This window comes from Acipenser ruthenus, chromosome 7 (assembly GCF_902713425.1).
Source record: "Acipenser ruthenus chromosome 7, fAciRut3.2 maternal haplotype, whole genome shotgun sequence".
In the NCBI taxonomy this organism is placed as follows: domain Eukaryota; kingdom Metazoa; phylum Chordata; class Actinopteri; order Acipenseriformes; family Acipenseridae; genus Acipenser; species Acipenser ruthenus.
Window position 1 is genome coordinate 4,649,670 of NC_081195.1, and position 25,293 is coordinate 4,674,962.

General features: G+C 37.4%; 1 protein-coding gene across 1 annotated transcript in view; it reads right to left on the reverse strand.

Annotated features, from left to right (window-relative positions):
* Positions 1 to 25,293, reverse strand: part of LOC117414695 (inositol polyphosphate-5-phosphatase A) — a 133,276-nt gene that overhangs the window by 85,687 nt on the left and 22,296 nt on the right. The window contains exon 2 of the mRNA XM_034024461.3: positions 10,916 to 10,957. Within this exon, the coding sequence (XP_033880352.1) occupies positions 10,916 to 10,957 (42 nt within the window). The remainder of the gene's footprint in view (positions 1 to 10,915; positions 10,958 to 25,293) is intronic.

Below are 25,293 nucleotides of genomic sequence, written 5' to 3' on the forward strand. Positions count from 1 at the left end.
ACAGGTTTGTAAAATGAATGCCAAAAGGGCTCACTTTCATACGATACCACGATCAAAACTAACCTAGAAAATCGTAGAATACAGCAGTGAGTCAACTAACAGATCTAGGTCTTTCTCAACAGGAAACCAAAGTCGCCCATCTTAAATCACAGGTTAAAGTAAATTGGCATCTCAAATAATTAACAAGATACTAGCAGTGAAGAAGCAGTGGTGGCTCCACAGGTTTTAACCTCAACCCTCTAAGTTAGCAAACAGTGCCTTCACAGTTTTAGTATTGCTTTTTTCTATAGGAAAGATATTACAGAAAACGTTCTTCTCAGTATCCATTCTGTTTTATCTGAATAAAAGAATGAATAAAATGACCCTATTCAGGGATGCAGACAGCGTAATCTATTCAGCAGGTGTTTTAAAAAATGTGTCTTGTTCCTTTTCATCTCAGCTATTCACATACTGATGTCTTGTTAAAGCACACTGATTTAACAGTAAATTACATTTTCATTTTTGCTGACTTTCCACTAGGTGGCACCAATGTAGCTTCTGCAGGGTTGTGTAGAGGCCATGCAGCAGTGCAACCCAGTGATTACTTGGACTGTATGACTGAACTAACAATCTGTCCAGCAAACCCGTGGGACTAAGATTTGTAAATAGCTGACAAGCCTTAAAGACTTCTGAAAATAATTCTGTGTTGTTGTAAGATGTGATGAAAAACTCCATACAAAAGCACTCCTTGTTGATGGCAAAATGGGACTTAACGATGTGCTCTAAAATAAATAAATAAATAAATAAATAAATAAATAAATAATGCTGCACTGTAAATGTGTACTGTTGGCACAAGAGTTTGTATAATACAGTACATTCCTCTCATACTACCCCCAAGGGGACTGTGTAAAATGGTTTTAATAGGAGTTTGTCAGTTGCAGCTAAGTGAGCATTGTTTGACATATCACAGGCAACAAAACTTGGTATTTTTTTTTCTTTATGAGTTCAAGCAAACTGCTGGGAGTAAATTAAATCCAGGATTCTTTGGCTTTAATATGAAGCAACTTCCCCTCACCCCAAGTCACAAGCAATGTTCAGAAGCTCTCAAAAATTTAAACATCTAACAGCTCCTACAAGATATCATTCGGATCATAATATTACTTAAAAGCGTTTTTCCCCTTGTTGTTCACAATGCAGACACCTCTAATCTGGTAAAATGTACAAAGCATTTTATTACCTCTTCTGTATTATTGCCATGATGTTAGCTGGAACTGTACAGTAGTTAACTGCAGTGTAGCACTACTCTGTAAATGTGGGTGAATATTTGCATTGTACTGAATTATAGTGTACTGATAAACAAATTAGTGCAACTTAATACTGTTGAGAAAATAATAAAATCCCTCCCTTTCATCTCCTTCTCCTTGTCTTCGCTTATGACTAAGCACACATGTGGACTGCATGGACATACCCTTCAAATCCGTTTCCTCAGAAAGATTGAGTTCTTCTATGATCATCACATTTGTATAGATAAGTAACAAGAGGTCGATGTGTGGATGTTGCCTGTTATTCTCACTTATGCTGAAATAAAATAAAACTTACGTACAGGGATCGCTATGGATTTTCACTCAGACCTTTGGAACTGAATGACCCCAGTTCAGGTGTGTTGAGTGGGAATTCCCTATACAAAGATTAGTGTACCTCTCAGTTGAGTGGGAATTCCCTATATAAAGATTAGTGTACCTCTCAGCCTGCACCATAATGGGAATGTCAAGTACTGGATTATTCCTGTATTGACATTTCCCTCAAATCATAGCAGGAATGATGCTTTTAAGGGTTTTATAGCTGGGTATTAGTTAAAAAAAACGACAAGGAAGTAATGGTAATATTTCTAGAAAAGAAATCTGTTTCCAGGGGATCTTTAATAATCATAAAGTAGACAGGGTCTTGGTTTAATGATCCAACAGAGAGGTGGTGTTGCTAACAGCACAATGCAAGATACAGTAACTGCATGAAGTTAAATGAGTGTCATGAGTACTTTAGTTTCTTGCTAGTTATATAGTGTTACAATTATGGGAATCCCCTGAAAATGTCATTTTGCCTTGCTTGAGAATAAGGCTCTAGGTGTTCTTTGGTGACTACCATCCAAATACTGGGGAGATGAGTACAGAATTCAGGGAGTATGGCCACTCTAGCTTGTTAGAGTAAAAGCTATAAATTCAACCTCAGTATTCAGTCCAAAGTGGTAGCAGAGAGAGCTTGACGAAGTCAGTTGTCAAGGCGTTGTCCAGTGTCCACTCAAACAGTACTGACAGGACAGTGGGTAGGAACAACACGTCAATGGTACACGACTAAAATTGTAATTTCCATCAATTCCCCCATTTACAAATGTTTTAGTTTGTTAATCAAGGAGTTAGGCAAGGGTTTAGTGTGCTCTTCAGGGGGATTTGCCATCATCATGTGCAGTAGACATTGTTTTGGACTATAGGTTGTTTGAAGACCAAACAAATAGCATTCGTCTTTACCTGCCTGAAAGTCATTTATTTATTCTCCATTATTTCAGTTTGGTGCATGTGGTGTTCATGTACAAATTACATTTGTATTTAGTTGTGCATGGTCCCAGCAGCACTGGTAATGTGCCAGCGTTTCCTAAATAGCTGTCAAACTAAAAAAAAAAAAAAAAAAAACAACAAAAAAACAATGAGGTATCATCCAAAGGTCTGTGAATGTCAGAAAATTATACATTTGTGTGTGTGTGTGTGAACAAAAAACAAAGCATCCCTCTCCACAAAAGACCATTGCTTATCAATAGGAAATGTGTAACACCTGAACAAAGCCCACTACAGTAACATACAGTTGCAATAATTAATTCCTTTCACAACAAAGGTGGCTGCATGCGTCATGAATGCGTCACCCTGGCATTTACCAAGTCTGTACATAATATGACTTTAATTACACAGTCAAATGCAACATGGATAATATGACTTTAATTGCACAGTCAAATGCAACATGGATAATATGTTTCTACTGGGTGGCATTTGTTTGAGTTCTACATATACCTGCAGAGTTTATCAACATTGACTGCTGAACCACAAAAGGTTTCTGTTCTAAAGAGATCTGCTGTTGCCCACTCAGGTAAGTCTTTCTAAACATTATGTAGTTCACCCAAACCCACTGTTACTGGAATGGATCTATCTACATTATTGATACAGTAATGGGCTTGGTAGCTACAGCATGTGGATTAGTGTGCACTTGATACTAAAAGACACATTAGCCCCATAGTGTGACCTCGTTCATAATCTCATTATCCTTTAAAAATAAATAAATAAATAAATAAATAAATCAATCAATCAATCAATCAATACTCACTGTCCATTTCTTTCTGAAGTTCTATGTGTTTTTTTTGTTTGTTTTTTTGTGCTGTAAAGGTTACTACTCTATAGATGCACCTGCAATAACGCTGTCAACAAGGTGTAAGGCCACCATGGGCATTTATGATATGCACTGATTCGATGTGACAAGACTTCAAAATGTTCTTGAGAGATGGATGGCCACTTCTCAGAGATACCCGTTTCAATTCCTATAGGACAGCTGAGAGGTGGGGATTACAAGTCTGTCCTCCACAATGGCCCGTAGAGTAATCACGGTTCAGACAGTTCCTCTGAAACATGACTAATGTGGGCACTGTTGGAAGCAGAAAACCCTGACAACCAATTGTCTACTATCAGCCCTTCATGATTTAACTTGACTTGCATCAGGGAGATCCAGCTTTTATATATTACAGAAAACAGCCCAGATTGTGAATCATGAGTGAATGGAGTTCTGTCCTTACTTGCTGAAGTGCCAAGGGTCAGCACATTCTAGTTGGGGGATATTTTTCTCCAGTACTTTTATTCGCATATACTGAAAATACTGCAGTGGATGGAAAATAATTTATCATGTAATAAGAAAATGAATTGTTCTTCAGTTAAATAGGTTTCCCAAGTCTCCATTTGTTCCCTTCCTGGTCGATTACAGCATGTCAACAGAACAGAAAGGGAATGCTTGAAGGGGTTCATTACTGTATTTACGGTAATGTTTTTAATACAAACAACGAGCATGACTGATCTGCCTACTTTCAGTATAACACGCTCTTATTGTACACTACCCATATACAACACAGAATGCTAGGTACACTGTGCACCACATGTACACTGCGTAATCTGCACACATCACACAGAACTTCTCCTGTAATTTGTAAAAGGGTGTCCGCTCTAGTCTGAAAATGACTAATATTGGAATGAAACCCACTATAGGTCAAATAGGTCAAAAGAGCAGCTGCCAGGAACAGATAAGAAATGAATCACTCAGATTGCAAGGTACATATAGTTCACAAAACAAAGCTACTTCATTTAAGGACCTTGGGAGTCTTAAAATAACCGAATGCACTAATACTTGTATGTACTATTCAGAAATAGGCAATACTTAGAGCTCCGTGAAAATTTTCAATTTTATTTTTCACAAATGTCATTTTATTACAGATACACATTAATAAAACAACTCAAAGAGAGATTATATATATACTCCTCTTGTTCCGCACAGGTCCCTGTGCCCATATCATAACATGTACTCCTAGTTTAAAGAAGTTTTCTAAAGGAAGGGATTTGAATCCACAAAAATATACTTCAAACGCACCAAACATTTCTTATTCTTGTTACAACATGTTTTTCTTCCTTATATATATATATATATATATATATATATATATATATATATATATATATATATATATATATATATATACACACACACATACATACATACATACATACATACACTGCCCTACTATTGTGGGGGCGTCATAATAATTGCACATACAGCAATCTACCCATTTACAAAAAAACAAAAAAACAAAACAAAAAAAAAACACGATAGGATTTGTATTTCAATCCCATTGCACTGAAGCAGTTACAACAAGCTTTGGGGTTTCTCAGTATTTAAACACTAAGCAAAGCAGATTCATTCATTCATTCAAATCCATTCAAAACCAAAACAGCATTTGCTCCAGTCCAAAGTTTGCATCACTTGAAATAAAACAAAGAATTAACATACTAATGCAAAATATACAAGCATACAAGCCATATTTTCCCCAAAAACAATAAGTAGCTAATGATGCTTAATGACGGTATCTTTCGACTCCCATTCCAGCCGACAGTTGCAAAATCTGCACATCATTATTTTGTCACTGTCATCTGCATACATCCCCTCATGCTCAAATTCTTTGCAGCATTGTTTAATTGTTATGCGTGGTTTAGACATTTTAGAAACAAAGTCGCGTCTCTTCCATCACAATTAATTCCCAAATGACTCGCTTTAAATTATACATCTGCGCAAGTGCTAGTCTGAGCTTCCGTTTCCCTTCAGACCGTGTCCATGGTAACGGCTGAGCCTTGACAACTACGATTGCAAGTATTGATTTAAAGTATTTTCTATATAAACCTCAATTAAAAAATGTCACTGTTTGTTTTATAATGATTTTTCATGTGATTTCTTTTTATATTTGCATTTCGTTTTATTTCGTTTTATGTTACATTTCGTATTTGCGAAAAACACGGGGCTCTAGCAATACTATTCTTTTATACTTTCTTTGAAGCATTGATAGTTTGTGTACAAAACCCTGAATTGTGTTTGTGACACACTGTGTTTGTGACAGCAAAAAAGATTAAGGAGATGTATCAAAGGCCATTTGAGGGAAAGGGTATGGTTTTAGAAATAGTTTAGGTGAGAATGTCATTTCTGAAGACCTGAAAGGAAAGCACTTTAAAAATGTAAGGCATGAAGTTGGGCTGCAAAAATAAATGACGCTGCTATAAATCCCTCTCAAGCTCGAACCACAGCCACATAGGCAACACCCTTCTGTATCGTCTAAAACACAGAAGAGTACATGCTTGAGGTGAAACATTGGGAATGATGGGAGGGTCCTGGTCAGAAGAGGGTCATGATATCTGAAAGCCAGTATTAGAGATGGAATGGATGGGCGTGCACAGTGGGATCTAACAAAGTAAACCACATGCTGTTCACATCTGGAAGCTGACAGAAGTTAGAGGCTGGATCAGAACTTCTTCATTCCAGCTCCTGTGTTATACAAACAAGTTTAATTGTAGAGTCAACTATGGTTTCTGGTGAACATGCTGGATTACCAGATGTCTAGATCCCAATGCAGGCACCCAGCCCTCTTTGACGCCTTCTTGCCAAGTCTCTACACTACAGTATTCATTCCTGTTTCTGCTACCACCTGCAGTAGTAGTGGGTTAACATGGCTTGCAAGACCCACCATTTGTTGTAAAAATGTATCCTGCATCAATACAACATTAACTTTTAACTAAGATAAAATGTTAGCTGTGAAAATAATAAATCAATAGTGACCATGCCAGGAACTGAATGAGCATTGGTGAGCACAGGCCCTCTTGTTCATTAATTTTAAAAATTATAAAGGCAGAATATCATATTGCGAATGTAAGACTGTAAACTAAAATCCATTGTAAAATATATTACTACAAATGACCCAGCATGGTATGAAGGGGTGCTGCTGTTGATCTTGTCTAAAGAATTTCCACAACTATGAAAATATAATGTTGGCATTTCAAATAGGTCCTATAAATATACACAGGGTTTGGCCATTCCTGGCAATAAGATTTATATAAGCTGTGTGAATAAACATTATGTAAGCATGTAAACAATGGGCAATTACAAAACCTGGTTATTATTCTATTTCCAAAGCAAAACCTGGCATACCTCCCTTGTTAGTGTCAAGCACCATTATCTACCAAAAAGGCAATCACTAGAACAATCCTCTCCACAACAGACAGGGTCAGCTAAATTGCTGCAGTTTACCCATGAATCACTGGAGGCTCAGAACCTTCTAGTAAGTGGAACCTGTTCATGTTTCAGTAATGGCTAGAGTAAGGATCTTGTAATCCACACAATTGTATCAATCACTAATGGGTGTTCAGATCAAACCAATAATCCATTAAACACTTGCAATGCAATACTGTACAGGTAGAATCCACACAAGAGTGTGCAAGAAGACTCTTCAAGAAAAAGCAACAATTAAAGGACTGTGGGTCAGGTATTTGGCAGTTATGCTTTTTTTTTTCTTTAATCTCCTCAGGTCTGGGTTTAAAACTGGCTCAGGTCGCAAGTGAAAAGACTCTAATCTAGTCAATCAGACTTAATTTAATCCACTGTGGACTGTCCACATCACTAGACCACCACACAATCTAGTACAATGTACAGTCTCTACATTTAAAACATTTCAAAAGATCATAGCCGTTTAAAAATCACAGAGAGTATTGTGAATGGATTGTGAATCATGCACTCACAATGGCTGCTGCTGGCATGTCTCCAATACTGTAGCAGGCCTGGCTGAAAAGTCGATTATCACATAAAAACTGAAGTGTTTAACTTGCTTGGGTGTATTTGGTAAAACAGAACTTTTAAACCCCACATACAGTTGGAAGCATAAGCCAGGTCACTGAGATGTTTACTGTCATTTGAAAAGTGTTTATTTTGCTATTACTTTTAATTGAACACTCTAGCGATGCTTTCAGGAACATTCTCCAGGACTGATTAGCAATGATTATACATCATTCAGTGTGGCATTAATCATATTTGCGTTTGCCTTGAATGAAGCCATAAGTATTTTCTGACAACAGCAATAACAGGTCTTTCCTCGTTGTATTATATCTGGAATGTGGAATCTGAAAGTCTCATGCAGGCTCAGATTAAAAGCCTGTAAAAACTGATAAATGAAACAGATTTGGGAAGTCAGGGGTATTTGCCTGACATTCGTATTCAATTACCGGTAACTGTGTTCTAAATCCACCATTAATACTATGCGAATATAAATGCCTATTTTAGTATCATTAATATTCAGTAAGACATAACATTTGTTTTTTAGTTATCAATTTTTTTATTTGCATGTTCAAATAGGCCTGTTCTTGTGCAGTCCTACAAGGTAATTCCTCATTCTGTTTGAGGGTTGAAGCACATGTTTCTATGGTGCAGTAAAGCACTAATCAGTAGCACTCAATGACTAGCATGTCTGGTTACTGGACTGAGTTGTCTTCAGAGTAATGACTGCATCACTTTGATTCTCTCACTCTATGTGCCTGCTTCGGTTTAGAGAGTGGGAATGGGTAGCATTTGTGATTCACATTACGCCTACACCCACGACAGACTTTAGTTCACTGTTTTTCTTGGCTGTGAAGTTAAGGCATTGAAATGCACACAGTGCATGGATTGTTAAGGGATCTGAACCTACTTACAAGTAATACAACACATGTTTTTTATTTTTATATGGTAATAAATGCACACTGCTGAAACACTGCTGAAATGGGTTATCAAAACAACTATTTCATTTGTTCAGTTGCCACCTGCTAAACTGCACCTATAATTAAGGAGATGCTTTCTCCAGAGAATGACGCAAATATATATTGTCTTTATTATTATTAGTTCATCGTCCGTAAATTTATGATACTGTAAAAGGTAAACCAATCAACATATTATTATAACAAAGTTCTGGAAGGTTTATTTCTTGTTAAACTAATATAGGTTTAAAAGAGCTCTTAGTCCTCTGCCAGTCCTAGCTCCATTGCTAGTAAAACAGAGAATGTCAAGATGGTTCAAAGTGGGCAATGCCATAATAAACAACAAGTGAGCAAAAAGCAAACATCGATGGAGGAGGCCCACGATAGACCTGTCTTTACTATTAATTACCAATGCACTTTCTTATTTTCTGTACACCCTTGTAAAATTATAGAACAGCGGTTTGCAAAAATATACTGGCGGATGAAATGGAAATTGTTTGCTCATTGAATCAAGCAGACTAGGCTTATGTGACGTGGACATGATTTATAAGGGAAAACATTGCTTTGGGACATGGTCATATTGCTTAAGCGTTCTTTAGCTTTACAGCTGTTTCAGAGGGTAAAAAATGTACAAACTGGAGAGCCAAGGATTTATTTTCATGTTAATTGTGAACAATTTCTCACCTTAGGTCTCTGTCTGTGGTCAGGTTGTAGTCTGACAGTAGTGCCACATCTAGGCTTTCACAGTAGTCTAGCAATTACTTAACTACTGCAGGCCCCCATGCTTGTAGGCACAAGGTGCTGTCTTAACATTATTGTGTGCTCAGGATACCACAAGTTTCCATGACGTCACACGCAGGGACTAGCAGCTGGCTTCAGGCCTGGCTGAGATAATAGAGTTGCTTATTTTAAACAGTCAAACTGCAGTCAAATAATTTCCCCTTCAAACTGAGGCCAAGCTACATACATCTCCTAAGTTGTTGGAGAAACACAAAGAGCCTGTGTGAACTCAACTGTTAAGATTAAGCTTACTCACGTTACCATGGCTGAGATAACTAAACCCATTTCTTTTGACACATGCAGCAACGACTGTCAAAACATTGCAAATATATGAAAACTATTCGCTAATCTGCAACTGAATTCTAGTGTTACCTGAGGTAACAAACATAAAGAAACTGTTAAGTCAATAAATGTCTGGTTTCTAGGTGAAGCAAAGTTCACAGAAGGCTATAGATTGCAAGAAAGTACGAAACATTCATTAGGAAATCACATTTTAGTGATTTTTTTTTTTTTTTTTTTTTAACAAGATTGCAGGTTAGCTTTAAACACACACATATGTGCACCATGCACACACACTTGCACGCACAGACAGGCTTGTGAAGCTTGTTACTCTCAAACGAACAAATTTCATAGACCTCTCACAGAGCCAGCATCACCACTGCAACAGGAAATAAATTGTGATGAAACCAAGATCATTTTCCAGTGATATCTGTATCTAATTATGTATCACATTCTTTTACAATTACACTGTTAAAGTTGACACTTATCTTGTCTGCCTGTCACAGCAATGACGTTCAATTAGGAGCAAGAAGCACACTGGTATTTTTTTAACAGTGTATTAAAACAGTGACTTTTTGTATAACAGAGTTCTTGGTGGTGTCTTCCCCATTACTGATTCTCTTCAACAACTTTCCTTTAATTTAATGTATTGGCCTTCCACCCACCCACCATCTAGACTTTCCCCATCTCTTCCAACTCTTGAAGTAAGTCTATCCAGAGGTTAGGTGAGTGTAAAGTACACTAGTTACATTAACAGGAAAACAAGCATTTGTAAAACAAACAAAAAAGGGGAAAGTTACCAAAAAACCACCCAGAAAATAAGTTGTAAAAATCACACACACAGGTTGTAACAAGTTGATAATTATATATATATATATATATATAAATAATATTATGGCATAAATCCTATGTAAATCTCCAGTGAATACAATTTATGATAAGCTTAATCAACTAATGCACCTAATCCTTGTACTCGAAACACTGAAACTGTGTACTACTCTCATGTTATGCAAATTCATTTCCCCAATCGAGAAAATGGAAAGAGTTGTGGTTTCTCTGATGTTCAACTAGATAGAAGATTAGATACAAGAGAGCAAAAGGTGTTTTTCCAGCCGATGCAACAAATTGATAAACATTGGGTTATCAGACCTATACAACATGGCATAGGGTCTGATCTCACAGCAGAAGACCCAGGAAACCTGGAGGGAATTCTCTGATATACATAATGCTACAAAGAATCAACTTCTGCTTTACGACTCGCCAATAATTCTGTCTTATTCAGCTGCCATTTGAGCCTTGGAATTTAGACGACTGGATTAGAGGAAAACACTGTAAGGCAATGAAGTGATATGATATAGAGAGGAGAGAGAGAGAGAGAGAGAGAGAGAGAGAGAGAGAAATCACTGGCAATGGAAATAAGAGCTCTCTCTCTTCTGGACTTTCAAAAGCCTGCCCGTAATCTACCCCAAACCAAATAAAAAAGTTGTCCATTGCACACAGGGTGATTTAGGGAATGTAAATGTAAATATCACCTGATAAAACTCCCGGAGCCAGGGCTTCTGAAGATTTTCAGGCTGGAAAAGAAAAAAGGAGACAATCAATGTAAAATACTGTCGTAATAACAATTAATTTTCACTCATGCCGAGTATAACATAGTATAACTTAGTATACAAAAAGTCAACATGATGCACTATTTATATTTTAATTGTATGCTTGTATAAATTTAAGACCTGCTAAAATCTGCATATTGTTTCCAGTATAGTATTCAAGACAACATCAAAATGCAATGCTATATTATTAGTGCCTAAAATATAGGCTTATTTGAATTTCTAATCACGCTGCTATTTTCTCAAGTTTTGACCCCATAGCAAATACAGATAATCACTGTTTAACACAAGCAGTGAGAAATAAATAACAGCTCTCTCTTCAGAGCACTGGACAAGCTCAACAAAAAACATCACTCAGACACCTTCTAATGCAGAAAGATCAGCAAGGGAACAGCTGAGTAATGGAGCAGAGTAAATGAGGGGCGGGTGTCCCAATTACACTTCTTATCTGCAAGCACCCTTGAGCAAAGAACAGAAAACATAATGCTCTATAAGTGTTGTCAGACATGAGCTGGATTGGTACAGGACGGGTGACTGACAGCCATTGTTCATTTGATGGTGCAGGTGCAGCATGATTCTCAGCAGTGCGATTATCCCAAGATTACCCTACTGTATCAGCATGCTATCTGTTAGGTCTGTGAGCATTCAGTTTAAACATCGCCAATTTTAATCCACAGCTTCAGCAAAGGTGCCGCTCAAGTGTATTGTTTTGCTATGCCTGTTAAAACTGGGCTGGGACCATCCATTTTCACCTACTGTATTAATGCTGCAAATGAACCAGGGACCATGCAGCTGTGGCCAAAAGTTTTGCATCACCCTACAGAATGAACATATTTTGCTTCATAAAATACAGGGCAGCAGTGTGGAGTACAGGGCAGCAGTGTGGAGTAGTGGTTAGGTCTCTGGACTCTTGACCGGAGGGTTGTGGGTTCAATCCCTGGTAGGGGACACTGCTGCTGTACCCTTGAGCAAGGTACTTTACCTAGATTGCTCCAGTAAAAACCCAACTGTATAAATGGGTAATTGTATGTAAAAAATAATGTGATATCTTGTAACAATTGTAAGTCGCCCTGGATAAGGGCGTCTGCTAAGAAATAAATAATAATAATAATAATAATAAGAGCTACATAAATTCAAATGAAACCTGCTGAATACTGTTACGTTAACATATTGAATTACATACCGCCTTGTAGTTTCCCCATATACTGTGACATTTCGAAATCTAACATGAAATACTGTACTACTATTATGGCTTCTGGTAGACTTTTGCGATATCATTTTGTAGTTTAGTTGAATAAATGATATTAAATAAATTATGTTCATAGCGTTTTTATTATTATTATTTATTTTATTTTTTATTTTTTAATGAATGTCTCAATCCTAAAATTCTAGATGATGCAAAACTTTCTGACATAGCTGTACAGATGGATATATAGCCCTAAACTCAAGACTATGCATCTCAAGGGCCAGAGTTACGGACCACAGCCCTACAGTAAACCATCAAACCATTTCCATTCAGCAACAGACCTCAAAATAAAGCTGGTCTCTAAGCTCTGATGCCTAGACTTTACTGCTTTAATGTTTACAGTAATAAAACTAAACTCAGTTATCCGTCCAGAAGTCAACATGGCAATGAAAACGTTTCCCAATTGATATAAATCTCTTTCATTTCTATCACAGTCTGTGACACCTGCTTAACTGAAACAAGATGGAGGTCTGATGTTTACAGGCTATTGAACTGGCAGAACTTTCCATGCTAAATCCAATTTCTCTTGTAACACTCACATCTTACTGTAAAGTGCAATTCGCTCCCAGTGCGTTCATTTATTTTATGAGATTACCGGCCAAATACATCATTTATTCCATAAGTCCACCTTTCTTTTGTAATATTTATTTAGAAATGTACGTTTATGGAAGCAAGTGTCAACAAAGCCAGTTAAACTCATTAAAGTGAATGCATCTAAAAAGTTATTCTCCAGCCCGATGAAATGAATGGCTGTATGCCCATGGCTGTATGTAATCACACCTCCAGCTGCCACTGAACCCAGTGTCTATTGATGGGCTATATATGGTTACAATATGCGTGTTACAGTAAACAGGATAATGCTCATGTGCAGTATAATTTGTCAAGCACAGTGACCTTTGCCACGCTTCATAATAAATCAAGCCTGGCATTTAATTCCAACTGTAGTGTCATTAGGAAGAATAAGAGAAATGAAAAAGAATATCTTGGAACGGTTTTCAGAATTCCCTGCATGCACAGAGGATTAATGCTTGGTTAGATTCACCAGGTTCCAGGACGTGTGAATAAACAACATCAAAACAATCAGGATTACATGGAAAAAAAATATGGGCACATTACAGCATGGGATACCACAAAGGTAATGCTTTTCCTCTGAACTCCTTAAGGCTGCACCAGATTAATACAGCCGGGGGTCAAGATTAGTAACTTTGCCTACTGGCTGACAGTATACTGTTCCTGGAATGAACCAACTTGTCTCTCTTGACCAGCTGCCAATTTGTGGTTTTATTTTTATTTTTGAAAACATAAACATTAAGATTGCTTTACTGTTTCACATATATTCTATTGTGTTGAGTTTATAAGTTCTGCCTTGAAGGAATAAAACTACTGTAGGCAGCCAACAAACCACTGATGAGTTTGCCAATTCCCTTGTTTATTCTAACTACTGTAGTGAAGGGGACATTTATTTAATATATGGTACTCTTAGAAGCTGTGCTGGCCTGAGTACATGTACATCATGTGGCAGTACAAAGTTTCCCACGGATATCCCGATTTAAATGTGACATTTCATTCCAGTGGAAAGGTTATACAGTACTCATGTAATATAAATGAAATGCTATTGTAATAAACACTGAAATGGAATTCATTTATTGTGAAGAGGAGGCGGAATAATCCTGCGTACCATAACATACTATAGAATCAACTCCAGAAGAATTGTGATGGAAAAGCAAACATCTGCTGTACAGCTACGTCAATCAATATCAGCATCTGGTTTCTGAGGGACAAATGAGAAAAAAATAAAAGGAAGACGGCTTCTTAAATTAGAGAACATAAGTCCCTAAGTTCAGTTCAAAGTACAGTTGTTTTTTTTTTTTTTAGTAAATCGCCAATTATTTTCCAATTATTGTTTGGCTCAGCTCACTGCTACCACCCCCACGCTGACTCGAGAGCGGCGAAGACGGACACATGCTGTCTTCCGAAGCGTGTGCCATCAGCCGACCACTTTTCTTCACACTGCACACTCACCGTGTCGCCACCTCAGAGCTACAGTGTCAGAGGACAACGCAGCTCTGGGCAGCTTACAGGCAAGCCCGCAGGCGCCGGGCCAGACTACAGGGGTCGCTGGTGCACAGTGAGCCAAGGACACCCTAGCCGACCTAAGCCACCCCCCGCCCCCCGCCCCCCCGCCCCCCCGCCCCCCCGCCCCCCCGCCTCGCCCTGCCCTGCATCTTTGAATAATGCAGCATTTTCAAAGCGTTACCAATGCTGTATCTAGGGAAAACATGTGTTCAGCCATTTGGAGTAAAGCAATGCCTTGTGACAAGAACCTCATCTGTTGCTCCTAAATTGATACAGATTTAGAATGATTTTCACTCAGCTAACCTGAATTCCCTGGAGGTTTCCAAGTATGGTTATACTGCCCTGTCCTGGAGCAGAGATATATTTCACTGGAGGGAGTAATACTGCAGAATGAATCACCACTGCTGTATGTCAGGGTTGTGTGTATGTACACTAAAACCTTATCCATAAAGAGGGAGACCATCCTTCTGTTTTAATCTAGACATAACTAGGTAAAATAGTATATATATCTTAAAACAACAATAATACAACTCCAGCTAGCTTGAAACATTTTCAATAAATAAAATGACTAAAATAGCCATACAAAGCCAACAATACATGCTCCTTGACATGCTTATGTAACTGCTTGTATTCTCTCCAATGACTCAAATGGCTTATCGTTGAAATGTTTGTCTAATTTTATTACTAAGTTTCTTTTTTGGACTGAGATTATAAAGTATTTGAAATAACCAGTATCATGGATATTGTTAATAATTAGCGTTAAGGACAAGGTTTAAGGTACAGCTATTTCCTTTCACTGCTCTGTAGTTCTCTCCCTCAGCTTATCAAAATTATTTTTCCTACTAATTAGAATCTCTGCAACCCTATTAGCTGCCTAAAAATAAAATACATATAATTTCAAATTATGCACCTTTCTTCCCTGCCCTACTTTTACTGAAATAAAATGTTTCCAATTAAATTTGTATTATTTTCATAGTTAACTCACACCTAGTTTGACCCACATTCTACTGATATCCATTTGTAATATATTTTTAAACAATTGTATAACAGTTACAATTACCTGCATAACCTGAGCACGTTTCAGTGCATTCCTGGTGATTACTAAGGGGCTTCTGAAGAGCTCCACGCTACTTTAAAATATTTGAGAAATTCTATCCTAAACCCAAACATTAACCCTGATCTACCATGAAATGGCACGTACTTACTAAATGGAAATGTTGCAAAAAAATGTTTTTAATCTAATGAAAGGCCTGCAAGTATTAGTTGACCTTATTCAGTTTATTTGAAATGATCAGTGCACGTATGTTATTTTGAGTATTTAAAATGGGAGGCAAAAATAAGAAAGAGTATCAGACCTGTCATGCATTTCTATAGCGTCTATGGTATGCACATACAGGTTCCTGCATTGATTACTGTAAGTACCTATTAATCACAGACCATCAGAAACTGATTAAACAAGTGGAAAAAATCTATTAGTTGAGAAGATAATGGACGTGAAAATAAAAGCAAAGACATCACAAATGTTTCTTAATGAATAGCTGTAGAAAAATATTAAAAGGGATTTTGGCAAGAGCTCGTGTTTAAAGTTTTGAGATCTTTTGGATTTAACACATTTAATAAACAGTGTCCTGCAAAGGATTTTTTCACAGCTCTGTGTGATAAAGCAGTCAGCTGAGCACCTCTAATGGAAAAAACATATTGAAACAATGCACACACACACACACACACTGACGCACACTGACGTACACAGGCTCACACAAAAAACACTATGGACATTTAGCTCACACGATGGTGGAAAATCCAAATAAATCTTCTTTAACCCTTTGCGGTCAGGTCCGACATTGCAATTATTCCTATCCGGTCCAATGTCGGCTCCTGTCCGACATAATCAAAAAGACGCAAAAAACGGATTTCTAGTCGTTTTTTCTCCGGAAAAAGCCGAGAAAACCATTCAATGGCCGAGTGGGAGCGGCAGGAGCCGAGACAAGCCGAAAAAAAAAGGGTGCCTCTCATGAATAGTCATACTTGCCCCTGGCATCAGATAAGGGCAGCCATAAGGAAACAAGCTGGCTTATACTGCATCAGCGCTCAGAAAATATCACATTTGCAGAGCTTTTTTGAGATGTTGTAGTAATAAAATAATGACTTGGTTCGCATTATTGAGGTGTTTGGTGATAAAACGAGTGATCAGGAGATAATTGATCGGTATGTATGACTATTATTATTATTATTATTATTATTATTTATTTCTTAGTATATGTGAAAGCTATAGCGAACGAAAGGGTGGGGCGGGGCTGGAGATGCCTAGTGAGTGCTTTGTTGAAATGCAGGGCCTTTTAAACCCGTTTGATTGTGGGAAAAAAATACTTTTAAACAGCGCGTCTAAAATTAACTGTGCGTGTGAAAATAAATTGGACCTGACGCGCCTGACACGCACTTAATAAATGGACTGCAAAGGGTTAAAATGTAAAAATAGCACTTGAATGTGGCAAGTTACATCTCCAAATTAGAACCAATCCTGTGTAATTACAAGTCACATACAAAGTGACCCAAACCACCCCTTGAGTACCAGCTTTTAAATTAATGTAAATATTCCAGCTGTGGTAAAGAGCCATTCTGGGTGTATACACTATGTTCTTACATTTCTGTAGGATCTTTAAATAGTGATGTTTCCCTTGGTGGTTTTGTTTCTGGAACATCACATAGCATTGATGGTTATGTCTAAAAAAAAAATTTAAAAAAAAAAAAAATCAGCTGCACATCTTTCTGTCATGCTGGTTTTAGGGCTAATCAAAGACTTCAGTGAACTGAAAAACACATGGGCACCACATGAGATCTTCCATGCCCTAAAGTTCTCTCTCCTGGGAAGGAATACCATAATCCACCCCCACCCCCCCCCCCCAGAGTACTTTTTTAAAGCTAATGGAAGAAGATTATTACAAGGCTGAAGATGGGGAACAAATCCAATGTAAGGTGAACTAGTCACAGAATGAGTTAGATCCCATGATGTGCTTTAACAATTTCTGATTTATTATAAATGGCCCTAGTCATGAATTCTGAACACTATGGGATTGTTTAAAACTACTGTCATTACATGGGACTTTTGAGGTCAATAAAATAAGAAAAAAAAAACCTAAGTGAATTTTATTGTTATGCGTCTCGTAAGCAGTCCTAATCCCAATCATGTCCACCGATGCTCGGGGAGCTTTGCCACTTTCGTTGCCCCCAACTGTCACAGGAGCAAGCCTCTTTAGGAATAATCTGAGTCACAAAATACCAAACTAAAATTACTGCTGCCTGTAATAACTTCAGTGACTCCAGTCTCACGCTGGCATATCTCATTGTTTTTTATTTTTTAAACAGGGGCCAAAATTCTGAGATATCAGTGCTGTGTAAAAAAAATATCAGGTTTGACTTAAAATGTGCCTAGACGTTGCCTGAATGTCAGATGATCAACACCAATTCTGCAGTATTTAGATATTGGTGATAGAAACCAAGCTGCAGTTGGTGTGTGCTTAATATTTTATAGTTTTTAAAATCAGGGCTGCTACGATTAAATCGAAAATCGATTTTTCGATCGATTCCATTCCTCATTATACACATTGATATAAATACTGGATAATTGATTCAATAATTTCATTTTTGTAATGCGCATAGTTAATAACATTATTTAAGTTTATCAACGAAATTGCACCGAACGCCCTGCCTTGTTATTTACAGTATTTCTGCCAGACAAGCAGTGGGAGTGTTCTTCTTTTCCTGCTTGTGTTAACTAGCATCTGATTTGCTGGTCCCATACTACCAGCGAATCGGATTTGAAAATGCTTTGTAAGTACACGCCCCTCTGTGTATTCAATGTAAACAAACAAAAAAGCGTGCCACCTTGAATCCAGAGCAGGACGACAGGCTTGTATTCCTGGCAAACAGCCTGTAAATAAATTGTGCACATTGAAGAAAAGTGACTGTATATAGTTTGCGAAATGTATGTGTGAAAATGTATGTGTGCAGCACAATCATCGATATTTATTTCGAAGTTTGATTTTGTGTGCCCAATTAATCGATTGCTATTTGGCGGCTTAACTGACAGCCCAACTCCCTTAATACAATACACCCTGTATTACTATTGTTACTGTACTGCAGTGTATGCAGGTATCTACAGGGGACTGCATGTGTATCAGCTCAGTTTTAAATCATGCTACCATATACAAAAAATATAACCATTCCTGACAAGTACAGACTGGTGCTATTAAAAGGGTCTCAACTGAAGAAAAGTTGTGTATCCACTGGTAAAGTTAATATCTGAAACTGTTTGGTCTTGAACATCAAGTGAACCAGAAAGTTAGACATATTAGGTCACAACATGCAGTTATATTTTTCCCCCCCAAGGAGTTTCATAAAAGTGAAAATATGAAGACCTGTTTGGGATGAACTGTCTCAAACAAAACACAAGTTTTGTCACCCCTTGTCAAAGGTACAGCTCTGGTCACTGTGTAAAATGACTTCAAAAAGGGTCCCAAGCGGCTCATCCAGTTAAAGCGCTGTCGCGGGGAGCGCAGGATGAGTCACACAGCTTGGACGACGCAGTTCGCTCTAAATTAGACCTCAAACAGTGGAAAGCAAAGCACTGTTGTGTTTGCAAGACATGTACAGTTTATTTCCTGAAAGTTGACTTCAGTTTATTTCATGAAAGGCCAAGTTTTACAAAATAAATCAGTTCACACCATTGACATACGACAGCTTCTTTATTTCACGTTTTCTGACTGCTGTGCTTTTGAAGGGCGAGGTACTGTACTATGCTTGTTCAGAACAGACGGAACCAAGACTAACTCATGCATTACAATGCTTCACCACCTACTGTAGCTTCCAAAACAACTCAAGATTCAATTACAGGTACAGTATTACACAGCTTGACTGAGGGTGCAGTTGAATCCTGTCAGTGAACGCTAGAGCCCAGGCAGCCTGCTCTTGCCAAACAGAACAACTGTTAAGAGAGTTTGAATTTGATTTGTTCTACAACTGCATTTTCTTAACACTAGAACCGCCATGCGGGTCAATTTGGCCCATTTTGGATTTAAAATGTTAAATACTCTTCCGTTGTAAATTGTATGTGTATGTCCGTTCTTGACTTTTCCTAAATATATGAATTAAATATCCAGACGGCGTTTGATAGCCAGAAATCGCAAAAATTATGAAGTTAAAACAGTTCTACCTAGAACCGCCACGTGGGTCAATGTGACCCATGGATTACAATACATGTCTTTTTTTTAATATAATGTAAGATATTCTATTTTTTTTTTTTTTTGTAAATGCAAACAAGACACGCCGCCTCATCCTAGCACACGTGTTTTTTTTTTTTGTTTTTTTTTAAAGCCTTTCTTTGTTTGTAGACTGACTACGATTGCTATGATTGTGGATTTGTCAAGATGCAAACTCAGTGAAAGCCTAGTTGCTTAATTTTCAATGTACCTGAAGACAACAATCCTTCGTTTTGTTCTACAAATGCAACTGTGAGTACATCAGAAGGAAATATTTAATCTTGAAAGTAGTAATTTTGATTGGAATACGGCAAGCTGCACTCAGATGCACACAGCAAACTGAAATGACAGGTAGGATAACAACTTATGTGCCTAATATGAAACGTATGTTATATATTATTTTTTATATTACTATTCGAAAAAAAACAATTTTGGTTTTACAGGTTTGTATGTACCAGTTTACACGTGTTTACACAATAGTGTTCAATGGAACTGCATCTGTGTTTACAACACAGCTCCTGGATGCAGGCACAGTCAGCTGGCAGACGCGTATGCTCCTCCATAGAGTACAATGCAGCCGTCATACCGGAAGTAGTGTTATATTTTATTTTTTTGTAGTATTAGAAACAATTTCGGTTTTATAGTTTTGTGTGTACATGTACCCGTTCACACCTGTACATGGGTATATGTACATACCCGTTTCTTTTGAAATGTGTATTTTAATATATTTTTTCACTGTTTGTAGTCGTGCTGTATATGCGCTCATTTTAAAAATAAAGCCTTTGTTTAATTTTACATTTAAATACGGTGTTTCTGCGATGCAAATGTTTGATATGATGTTAATGAATAAAACTTTTCAGTTGTATCCGATAGTATGTCTTTAATTTTCATAACGAAGCAGTTTAAAAATGTATGGGTCACAGTGACCCATGTGGCGGTTCTAGGTAGTTCGAAAATCTGGCGGTTCTAGTGTTAAACCAGGTTTGAGAAGATTATGAGGCTTTTATGAAAACCATTCTACTGTACAATATGTGATGAGGATAACACATTGCAAGTTTTAGAAGTCATTATTAAATTATCCTTATTGGAAAAAAGTATACACTACTACAAAGTTGTCCTTAACCAACTCGGCTCTTTATTGGTATTTTCATTATACTAAAATTCAAAAGGCACCTTCTGAACAGGTTTGTATTTTCAATGAATAAGGTGGGGGTCACCGATGATTAAATTGCCCTGGGTGAATTTCTAGGGTGCTCATTTCCTTTGAATAAAATTCAATATTTCCATAAAAGACGATGGAACTAATACTCAATGGGAAGCATTTTACTTACAGGTATGGCAATTTCTCTCCAGAACAAATGTGACTGGAAGACAACGGTAGAAGGATTTGTGTCTCTTTAGGTTGCAAGCAATCTAACAAAGTGCTATAGCGGCACACCACAACTGCCAGTCTAACCTGATTAGGGCACATATCTAAAGAGGGGAGCAATCAAGCACCGTTGTACGCTGACTTTTAAAGAATAAAACGCAGTTAAGAGATGGCTTAAACTGTTAAATAAATCTGAAACAGCTGCCAGCTGTATTGATTTTTACTCAAACATTAATCTGGTTTTAAAGCTTCGGGCTACCTGGGTTTCCCTATACTGATGTAATGTGTAGTAACCGGTAATCTCTGTAGCCTTGGTAACTCAGACATGCAAACAAGGAACCATCTTTATTTTCTTTTGTATATTTAATTGTTACCCCAAACCCACCTCCTCACCCCAAAATTACATTTCTCCTATTTTCTCAAACCACATATCCTGATGCTGTCATTGGAAGGTTACCAAAATATGCTGGAATATATTTTACAGTGAGTGTGGATTAAAAAAAGACAAAACAGTATTTAATAGTGTTGGACTACCATTAATTTATCAATCCCCTCATTACTCATTACACAATTTACTCAGATGTGTCAAGCTGTTGTACAGGAAACTGTGGAAAGACATTGAGCATTATGCATACAATAATTACTATAGTGCTATGGAGAAAAAATAAAAATGATACATTAAAAAGCAGGCTGGTATAAAATGGTCAAGCTTTTCATGGTAATAAGAGAAAAGAATCTGTAGGAGTTAGTGTTCTGAAGTCAATTCATCCATAAAACTAGTGGGTTTATTTGATCAACCTATACCCAGGTCGATGAAGACTGGATTGTTTTAGGATCATTTCAAAGCACTCGGGAATCACCCTGGATTTCATCAACTATCCTTGATCATCTCAGAATTACTGCTAAAAATAATGCTATCAAAAATTCCAGCTATAGCTTATCCCATCAGGATATAGGTTGATCAAATCAACACCTTTACACAAGTACTAAAGCAATTTGTTTTACTTGTCTACTTGATTGTGTTTGCAATTAATTTCAGGCAAACCGTCCATTAAATTTAAAAATATGGATGACATTTAATCCTTAACAAAATGCACATTGACTGGTGAGGGAAAGGAACTTCCAGGAAATGTGCTGATGCAATAAGTGAAGCACAGTACGTAGGTGTACATACTGTACTGTGGCAACTGGTGACTGACCCCATGCTTACCAAGAAAACCATGAGAATGTGTTCCTTTGTTCACACAAGAAGCAAAAACTCTAAATAAGAGCAAACGTTTGACTTATGTAAACCTACTGTACAATTTTCTTCAAATTATTCCTAAAAACAAGTTGTTGTAAAATTGCTACAGATAGCTTCAAATAAAAGTTTTGGTTTTATAAGGTACTGAACTCTTTGATCAAAGGAATCAGACAGTGGCCACTTTTAAGTAACATCCACTCTGTACTAATTTGAGAGTGATAAGTGCTGCTTCTAAATTAGCTTCATCTTAAATTGCCAATGCCAAGGTAGGATGGTAAAAGTCAGATATCTTGACTTGAGGTGTCCTTTAATACTGAATACTTCCATAATCATCTAGCAGGCTTTCTCATTACATAATTAATTAGAGCTGGGATTGAAAAGACTCAAAGGGCATTTAGTATTAACCTCAAAATGAGCCAATCCACATCGCTCTCATTAATCATGACAGCTAAACTACTGGTTCATTGAGAAAAAAAATTGCCCTAAACATACTACATCTGTCAATAGAGTTATTTTACATGAAAGTAATGATGCAACATTTTCTGTGAGGGATAATAATTTCTTCAATAGAAAGTGTTGAAGAACTTTATTTTCCAGGTTTCTGAGTGGTTCTCTCCACAAATCCATCATATGCATAAACTGCAGACATGCAAAATGTCTGTGGTCAGTATTATCACCCATTCTCTTCTGTTGAAGATCTTTCTGTTCTTTGCAAGCTGCTTCCTGGAATGAAATCACACCCTGCACTTTTATTGATCACTCCTGTGCGTGTGTGTAGATGCAACACATCTACTTGCGACAGCTGAAATACTGTACACTTATTCCCCCCCAGCCCATACACAGTGTTTAAGTCCTAAAGTAGTCTTGATATACAACAAAGTGTTTTAAATGCAAATAATGTGGTGTAGGCAAATTCAAATGGCAGGATACAGGCAAACTTAACTCATGCTTTGCGGAAACTGTGGTTACTGAAGCATTAAACAAATGGGCTATTACTACAGTACCCTATATTAGACTTTAGTATACAACATTACAAACGGTGTAAGTTTTACAGGACTAAAAAAAAAATTTAAGAAGTTGTTTGTGTGGTTTATTATTGAATTCCTCAAGATATTGAAACATATTGTTCTGAAGCAAGGAAACTGGAGTTTTACATTCTGCTTATAGAACAGAGGCATGACAGTGATGACAGTCATGTTTAGTGACATTCATAATGACAGCTCACCATTACAGCATGGCGCGTGTTGTCTTTGATGTCGACAGTGACGAATAAGTGTTTATTGTAGCAGGACAGGAAAGACGACTTGCAATCAGGAAAAATAATTCTTGGTTAGAGAAATAGTCTCTTCTAGTTTGAGATGAACAGCATGAGAGATAACTTGGTGGGCACTCCTTTGTCTGAAGACATGGGTGTGAATCGCTGCTTTCCATACTGTATACTGTACAGTACGTTATTTCATGGTCTGAGGGACTGCCTATGCAAGTTGAAAGAAACTGCAAAAGAAAGCCTGGAGAAGCAGCGATAGCTGACCTGTGGAACCATATGAGGTTATATTAAGGATTTCATTGTCAATTTGTCAAAAGTTGTTTTTGTACTGTTTTGCTACTGGTATCTGTCACAGTCAGAACTCATCAATAAGGTATGTCAGAATGATCTCCTGCCTAGGATAGATCATTACATTAACCATGTAAGTGCCATGAACAACAAATCAATTACATGCACAACATGTGGAAAAAATCTCATAGAAAATGTCCATGTTCAGGTTTCAAACTATAGTATGGCCAACATGTGCAAGGAGTTCTGAAAATATAGCCTTCCTCAACTCACCCAATCAGTGGTCTGTATGTATTTGTACTGTCGGACACCATGACCTAGAACCTGACATTCTCAAGAATTTCTGCTAAGGAATGTTCATTCCTCATTGCACCAATATTGGATGAGTTGTCCTAAAATGTAACATACTGTGCATAGGGACATGACAGGCACCTATGCTACGCCTGTTGCCAGGGCTATGTGGAGGTGTGGTTGTTTATTTGAATCAGAAAATTATCTCTTTTCCTGTAAACGTGGAATCTGTGACCTTTCTATCGGTTTGAATTCCGTCCTGCACTTTCTTCCTAAAGCACTTCTCACAGCTCCAAAAATGGTATGCTAAAAACAGCTTTTTAATTATTAGCAAATTTGGGAGTTCGATAGCCACAGTAATTATAGGAAGCTGTTTTTGGTTTGGATAAGAATACAGTAGAGTGCAGGATATCCTGTAGAAGCTAAACTTGTAATGGGTCCCTATGTTTAAAGTTGATGGCCAATTGCACTGACAGAGAAACAAAAACAGCAAGTTCCAAGGGTAATAATCAATCACCGGCAATGCAGCCCACACCATTAGTTTTTAAAAATGGCTGGAATGGAGAGGATGCCACTTTAGCACAGACCCAGAGAACCAATGTATCTCTATCGCTATGCCAACACAATCTGACTCTGAAGACCCAGCAATTAGCCACTTAATTAGCTGGATTGAGTAATACAATCAAGCACAAAGACATTCTATTAATACATCTGAAATTCTGCTTAAAGGGAATATTTCTAGGTCTGAAAGCTTAACAACAAAAAAAAGTTTACCATCATTACTTGCAAGTTTTCCATTACTCCCATGCATTGTGGTGCATTGCTTTTTGCTATAATATGGACCATACGTCACCCTGCTCATGCAATGTAAACAGATTCTCACCCCCACCACAGAGTTTATAAAACAGACCTGTAAGGTAATTTCGATGTTACCTCTAGCAATTGTCACTAAAGGGTTCAAAGCAAGCAGAAATCAGCGCAGAAAGAAGCAGCATGGATTTAATGCCCATTCATGCCCGTCATAAAAAAAAAAATGCACTTAACGTTTTCGTAAAGTTTTTTTTTTTTAAGAAGCCTACACTACAGTAAGAACACTTAGGCGCAACAACAGACTCGTCCAGACTCGTTCATGTCCAGTATATTCCATTCACATAGATTCACAGATTCAAAGAGATTCAGCTGCTGCCAAGCCAACTTCTTTTATTAACACAAAAAAATTGGATCAAATAACTTAAAACAAAACAAAGACAAGCATGAATTGCCTTTTT